Source organism: Fukomys damarensis, unplaced genomic scaffold, assembly GCF_012274545.1.
Source record: "Fukomys damarensis isolate Sample0158 unplaced genomic scaffold, DMR_v1.0_HiC HiC_scaffold_39, whole genome shotgun sequence".
In the NCBI taxonomy this organism is placed as follows: Eukaryota; Metazoa; Chordata; class Mammalia; order Rodentia; family Bathyergidae; genus Fukomys; species Fukomys damarensis.
The window spans coordinates 109,080,032-109,087,811 of NW_022900951.1; the positions used below are offsets into that span (position 1 = coordinate 109,080,032).

Genomic DNA, 7,780 nt, shown 5'->3' on the forward strand with positions numbered 1-7,780 from the left:
GCCATTATTAACTTCTGCTCCATTCAATTTTTAAAGAAAAAAAAAACAGCAAGTCACTCAATACTGATGGATTTAAGAGTTCCACGGGTTGTGTGGTAACATGACAACAGCAAATTATGAGAAAAACCAGCAGCTGATTCCTGATTTGTCATCTCTGCCTTTCAATCTGAAGCTTGATTGAGCTGAGGCTACTTTTATCATAAAGTTCAATCATGATATCAAGAGGCTAATGAAATAATCAGCCATGGTCTTTAGGAACCTAAAGTAGATATAAGTATAATTTATTATAGCCATCGTAAAACATTATTTTAATAAATGTTAATGTTTACTTTCATTATAAGAGTAACACAGCTTTATAAAGGAATTAAAAGACCTTTTATGCTTAGATTTGGGAGGGATGGGAAGGTGATTTCTGTTTCTCTTCCCTCTGCCTTCCTCTGCCCTCTTTTTTCCTGCATCATGATTATAGTCATAGAAGACTGCAATTTTCTGGGATTTGCTTAGCATTAAATCACTAGTAATAGTGCATATTCTTTAAGAGGTCATTTAAGCAGATTTGTAACATTAACTTCTCTGTGGACATCCGCATTGTTTTCATTTCATTACGTACATAACTCCAGTTCACTCTCTGCTATATATTCTTAGAACCCTGTATTTCCTCTACCCCCTCTAGCACTTCTCACAATTTTAAGTAATTGATCATTTGTTTCATATCTACCTCTCCTACTCTCTGAGGGTAGGGACCATGTTTGCCTACTTCATTTTTCCTTTTCTTTCCTTTTCTTTTCTTTTCTTTTCTTTCTTTTTTCTTTTCTGGGGATGGAAGCTGGACCCTCATGCATGCTAGGCAAGCACTCTCCCACCAAGCTACACCTCCAGTGCTCTGCCGGGTTCTTCACCGTGGCCCCCAGCACATAGGTAGGTACAATGATAGCCGGCACCCAATAAATATTTGTTGAATAAATAAACAAATTAGTGAGTGAATGAATGGAAAGTATGTGAATGATGGTGCTCAATAAAACTCCACAAATGGATTTGTGCATGAATAAAATAAATAATTTTAATATATGTATCTGTTCTAATCTTGTTCCCAAAGGACTACCGTATTCAAATTTACATTCTCATCAATAATTTATAAGAATTAAACTACTAACCACACCCTCTTCAGCACTGGCTGCTAACCTTTGTTTTCTTTTTCTTTTTCTTTTTTCTTTCTTTTTTTTTTTTTTTGCTTAGTGGAAATATAGGTTAGTTCCTGTTGTTTGACTCAAGCTTAGAGGAAAAATAAAAGGTATTCTAAGTTTAAATGTTTACATCTGTATTTCTTTAGTACCAGTAAGACCAGTTTCTCCGTATCTGCAAACTAGTTATGGTTGTGATACTACAAATCTTCTGTTTGTGCCCTTTGTTTCTCTAATGGATTCACAGGATTTCTTTGTACAGGAGAACTTCAGTCTTTTGTCTGCTGTAATTGTTGTGCTTATTTTCACCAGTTTGACATATGCCTTTTCATTTGGGCTCTTTTTCTTTGACAGATGAACATATCTCATTTTTATGTAATCATAACTGTCAATCTTTTCCCTTATTTAAACATCCCTTTCCTTGGCTAAGAGTCCTCTATGTGAACTGTAGCTATCATTTAAATAATAACACCAATTGTAAATTCAGATTAACTAGATTCACAGGTTCCCACACATGCAACTAAATCCTAAACCTCCACAGAACCCAGGTTCTCATTTCCCTACAAGCCCTGTCCACTACTAGCCTTGGTGACAAGGACCACTCATGACTAGCATACTCCCAGCCCAAAGGATGTCCCTTTCTCCACCTCTCTATTTTAGTCAATAGTGTGACCTCCACTTGGGGCCAGCAGTCAGGGAGGTATTTTGAACTCTAGCCTTCATTTCTGTGCTTCTTACAGGCTTTTCATTCAGAAGCTTGTCATACTCGCTGGGGTTCAACCTCCTCATTGCTTGTCCAGACTCTTTACAGTGGAGCCTCCTCCCATCTGCCTCCTTAACCATTACCTTCCAAGCACAAACCTCCTCAGTTCTGGCTACACCTGCTGAGGTGAGGATGCTGTGAAGATGCTGTGTCCATCCACAGTGCTTCTTTTCTTCAACATATAATACTCCCTAGTCCCAGGGGTCTTCTTGATTTTGCTTTGTTTTTGCTGTACCAGGGACTGAACTCAGGACCTTGTGCTTGCAAGGCAGGCACAGTGCCACTGAGCTAAACCCCTGGCCCCCCAGGGGCCTTCTTAAACAGATCTCTCCTCTTTGTAGCCTATTCCTCATGCACTGGAAAGGAAGAGGTCATAGTACCAGAAAGCATCTTGTTTAAATCTCCCATTTGACAGATGGCACACTGTGGCCAAAGAGAGGGAAGGATTTGCTCAAGAACGGACTTCCTCTCCCACCAATGTCTGTACTACACAACTCTGTGCTTCACATATGCATTTGAGGATGAAGATGGCGACATGGGCTGTTTGGGCTTTGTCTTGACTTAATCTCTCTGGACTGCTTGGGCTATACCGATGGCATAACGACCAGGTGTGACCTTAAACTACAACATAACAGTAGACATTTCCCCTATTTTTAATATATTCTTAAAGACATTATGCATATGGATGGCATGTCTTCCCTGAAATATAACAGGCAGTTTCATAAAATTTTGTTCAGTGAACAAATTTTGTTCAGAGAAAAGGGATGATTATTCTTTTAATATCATTTCTTGCCATCTCATTTGATGACTGGTACCCCTAAAAGACAAGGTTCAGTATTTTCATAGCCCCATAATGGTACTAACCTAAAATTAGTGGAAGCCAATCCCAAGTAACATCTGAACTACCTCAAGAAATGTGTTGAGACTCCACAATTTATTTGTCTTCTATATAAGATATTAACTAATACTAGTGGCATCACTGAGGTATTATCATGGTAGATTTCTCACCAGATTTATGAAGTAGGTAGGACAGTACAATAGCTTTCATCAAAGATGGCTAAAGAAAAGCATCTTCAGCCAAGGGAAGCTGAGAGACCAACAACCCCACAGACTGACGGACCACAAGACTGCCACTTCTGGGGTCACTGTCCATTCACTCACTACCTCACCCTGTGTCACTAAGCCTTCCTCATCATCTTGCCTTACCGCAAAAGCAAGAACAGGAAGGAGCACAGGCTTAAGCATGACAGGCATGATCAGACACAGGCACTCTACAGTTCTACCTCTTTCAGAACAGAGCCACCTTTTTTTTTAAAGAAATGGAAAGAAAAGAAAGCCTTTACCACATTTTAAATGAATAAATACCCCTCCAAAGAAAGCTTTTCTCATCTAAGCAAAAATCTTTTTGTCTTTTCCTGTCAGTGATATCCTGCTGGATTTTGGATAATTAGTTACTCTTCCAAAAGGCTGTGAAAAATTTAGAGATTTTCAAATTTAGCATGCAGCATCTGACCAGATTCTTTCATATGTACTGCCGCATCTCTGATCCTACTGTACCCCATGTGTGGCAGCGAGCGTGGTACTATGCGAGTAAGAACAGGACTAGTATTTCCTTCCCAATTCCTCCCACAGACCAAGTGGTACACTAGAGTTGGTTACAAACATAGTGAATTTGGTCTGAGAAAAGCCTGCAGAATTTGGGAATGTTAACAGTTGGTAAGCAACAATGTTTTGATACACGGTTGGTCTTAGAAAATTCTAAAAGTGGACTTAGAAATTCTAAAATGAGCAGGACTCTATTCTGACCTCCGACAACATACTGGCAAACAGATGGATGAAATGCAACTTCTAATTGTTAAAGAAATATTATTTTAATAAACAATTTAAGCCGTTTGCCAGCCAAGTGTTGTGCCCCCACCTGCAAGGTAATCACAGTCGTTTCTATTTGGCAGTTATATATTACCCAAGTATATTACCATCCACAGGGGAAGAAAACATCTCAAATGTAGCACTGGGAGCAGGATCCAGGTTCTTGGCTTGCAGCCAACATAACCTCTCATGCTTCCACTAAAATGAATGAATGCTTGCCGGTCAGGAGGTAGGCTGTGTTGTCTCTACTGATCCCCACCAATTAGGCCCCCACCCCCTTTGCTCAGCTATGCAGTGATTTTCAACGAGGCAAGGAGACATCCCTATGACAGTCCAGCCCCAAGACCTGCCCCTGGTGAACATAAAGCACCAGGGATGTCAAATTCTGTTCTCTCAATGGATGTGGGAACCCTGGCCCAACCACTTATCCAAAACCAATGTGTAAAATAACTGATGACAGGGATGATCCAGGTGATAACAACATCTAACATATACTGAGTGTTCACCCCATAGTAATTACTAATCGGAATTACCATGTCCTGTTTTTGTAAAAGCCCTTGTTCATCAAGATGCAGTCCACAGAGCAAGTGTTGTGACAGTACTGGAGATTCCTACTGTGCCACTAAAAGGCTCAATAACCTAGGGGAAATCCTTCAACCATTTTGGGCTTTATTCTCAGGATAATACTTTTGTCCACTCTGTCCTTCGCCAAATGATAGTGCAAGTTTTACAGAGAAATACCAAGATAGCAACATGAAAACACATCTGAAATGCACTCTCCACGCAGGCTGCACTCCAAGGTCACACAGCTGATTCAGCGCTGGTCTAGAACTAAGTCAAAGGTGTTTTAACTCCCGAGCCAGACAGCCAGAGCTATTTCCTTCAGTTCCACGGAGCTCAAAGACCACCAGCTGGAATGCAGAGGCTGCCTAACACAGGAACTCCGGAGAAGACTCTCTCATCTTCCCAAGAAAAGCTCACTACCCTGAGGAATGTTTGGCAATGCAGGTGCCTTGGCTGCCACATTTTCCCTTCTCCTACACATGTGCGGGCTCACAGACACACCCTGCCCCCCCCACCTCTTAGTTCTTATGGATCATAAGAACAGCAAGCAAGAACCTGTCAACATCTGGTGAAATTCTGGGACCCTCAGGCTCACTATTCTTCAGGATGCAGATTTCTAGAGGTAGGCGGGAATGAATGAAATAAAATGGTACCCTTGAAGAGCAATGTGTGGCACATTTTACTTACTTTTTGCAAATACCGTAAAATCTAGTGAATGACTTTCAGAAACACGATTCTTTTCAATTAGACTGGATGGCACTGTGGTATCACTCTTTGAACACCAAGAAAATCCTAGTTTATTACAAGTAATTTTCTTTCACTGTGGAATATCCAAGAAGCTTTGAGGGATTATGATTATCTTATGGAGAATATCTGAAGGAATCAGCCAAAGGACAATGGCAACCAAGTAGATCACTCAGATCACATTAATAATGTGTGTTTCCAGATGTCGCCTCCTGATCTACATGTTTACATTACTAAAGGCACATGTGCCCTGTGGAACTCCAGACACGTCTATGGCTTCCGAGGCCACTATAACCTTGTTTTTTACTTTTCTGCCACAGTCATAGCTATGGAATTCAGTTTTTTTCCATAGAGATGTCTTTTTTTAATTGCACTATCCCTCAGCACACTTACCAGCCCTGTCAGCATGAGAGATAACTTGTTGTTGATACATTGTTTTTTTTTTGTTTTTTTTTTTTTTTTTTTTTTTTTTTTTTTTGCAGTACTGGAGACTGAACCCAGAGCCTTCTCACTCAGTTATATCTCCAGCCCCTCTCTATTTTTTTAAATTTTCATATAGGATCTTGCTATGTCACTAATTTGCCCAGGCTGGCTTGGAAATTGTAATTCTCCTGCCTCATCCCCCCTGAGTGCCAACAGCAGAACCTTGCTGTGACAATGACTTAACCCAATTTTTGCAATGGAGTTTGAGTTGGCCAGCTTCCTGGGGCTAACGTTCTCTTGGGATGGAAAAGCTAATCTGTTAGTCTAGAAAGGAAATGAAAGTTCAAAGGAGTCTGCCAGAATTCTGTCATTTGAGAAAGGAAATGGAAGCAAGAGAAAGTGAGCAGGGGAGGTAGGGAATGAGGTCCCCTCTAAATGTTAATAATGACCAAAAAGTCGGAGGGCTCTTTCTTCTGCAGCTAATTGGAGCAAACCAAACCAAACCAACTTGTATCCTAGAGCCACCTGCAAAGCAGGTCCTTGTCCAGGACACTGAATTCCCCCTCTCGAGGGGGAGGACAAAAGAGGCCCAGGCAAGCAGCCACTGCAGCAGCAGCCTTTAAGGCCTCTGTCACCTAAATGGGGTGGGGGCAAGGCCATGTCCCTGTCTACTCGAAGACACCCCTTCAAAGGTTCCGCAAGTTGTGCACACCCCAGACTCCCTGACCTAACCCAGGTTTGTTTTCAGGAAACGCTAGACTTGGCTGGAACAACTTCACCCCAAAGTAAGTGCACAGGTCCTCTGTGTAGCATTCCATGACCTTCGGTAACTTGTCACTGCACTGGAGGGAAGATACCTTGCTTCTGGCTATGGACTATTCATAAATCAGCTTTTTCTACATCATCCCCAGGCTCCCTGACACTGGGCAAGGGTGCCAGGTGTGGAGGTGCATGCATTTTTGTACATCAGGAGAGGCTTTTCGTGCCTGAAGACCATATGGGGTCCAAGGCAGCGTCCCAGCAGCCCTGAGCCCGCGGGGTGCCGCTCACACGAGCAAAACTTGGCTGCCATGACGGCTGCCAGTTATGAGATGGGAAATAAAAGCTCTCTCCAGGTGTCCAAACAGGGGCATAGAACAACCACTCTCCCGGGGAGAGCCGGGTAAGGAGAGAAGGAGGCAGTAAAAGACGGGCGGGAGGAGAGAGATAGAGTGGAAGGGGCAAAAAGAAAAATGAAAAACAGAAGGAAAGAGTTAGCAACCAGGAGCAGACAAAATCTGAAACACAAGAGAAATTGAATTTTCTCGGTAAAGAAAGGAAGCTTCTGGGAAGGGAGGTGCGCAGGAGAAAGAGACCCGGAGGCGCTGCAGCGCAGTTCCCCAGTGCTAATGTAGTGTCCGGTCCAGGCGGCGGCGGCGGCCGCCCGCAGACTCCCAACCACGCAGCCGGCCAACCTTCCCACACACGGAGGGCCCTCCCGAGCCAGAGTTGCAAAAAGACTTTCGGAAGCCGCCACAGCACCGCAAAGGTGGGCACCCGGGTACCAAAAGCCTGCCCGGCCGGGGAGCGCCCTCCCGTGCGCCAAGGTGGCAGGCTACAGCGCCTTCCCGCCCTCAGCCCGCCCAAACCCAGGTCGGTTCGGTACTTCAAGGCCCCTTTCAGCCACAGAACACACACCTGGACGGTCTCAGCCTGGCGTCGCGCTTTCCGTCCACCACCGCGGGTACGCAGCTGGTGAGCTCGGTCCAGTCGGCGTGCAGCCCGCAGCTCCAGCCCGTGGAGAACCTGGAGAAGAGCCAGGTCTCCCGCTTACCCGGCCGGTGGCAAGTGCATTTCTTCTGACCCACGCGGCACTCGCACGGCTGCTCCAGCTGGATGTTGCGCACCAGGTGCCGACCGAAAGTGGTGCCCCCGGTCTTCTGGATGTGCAGGAACACGATCAGGTCATCGCCCTTGATGTCGAAGTCTACCTTGCGCAAGAGGTCGCCGCGGCTGAAATTGTAGCGGGGCACGAACCTGGAGGAGCTCTCGTCCTCCGAGCGGTACGGGTCCGGCACCGGGGAGCTGAACGCCTTCAGGCGGAGGAGCTGGCATTCTGTCCCGGGGCACACGTATTGGAGGACGATCACGGCAAAGAGGAAGAACATCACCAAAGCCAGCAGCAGCTTGTTGGATTTCTCATCCATGTTCCCGACGCTGGGGGAAACCCAAGCTCGTTACGTCAATCCCGCAGCTC

At 44.6% G+C, this 7,780-nt stretch overlaps 1 protein-coding gene across 4 annotated transcripts in view; it reads right to left on the reverse strand.

The window, feature by feature from the left end:
* Positions 1-7,767, reverse strand: part of Hs6st2 (heparan sulfate 6-O-sulfotransferase 2) — a 283,233-nt gene extending 275,466 nt beyond the window's left edge. For all 4 annotated transcript variants that reach the window (XM_010614302.2, XM_010614299.2, XM_010614300.2 and 1 more), the window contains exon 1: positions 7,222-7,767. In XM_010614302.2, the coding sequence (XP_010612604.1) occupies positions 7,222-7,730 (509 nt within the window). In that variant the 5' untranslated portion in view covers positions 7,731-7,767. The remainder of the gene's footprint in view (positions 1-7,221) is intronic.
* Between the last annotated feature and the right edge of the window lie 13 nt (positions 7,768-7,780).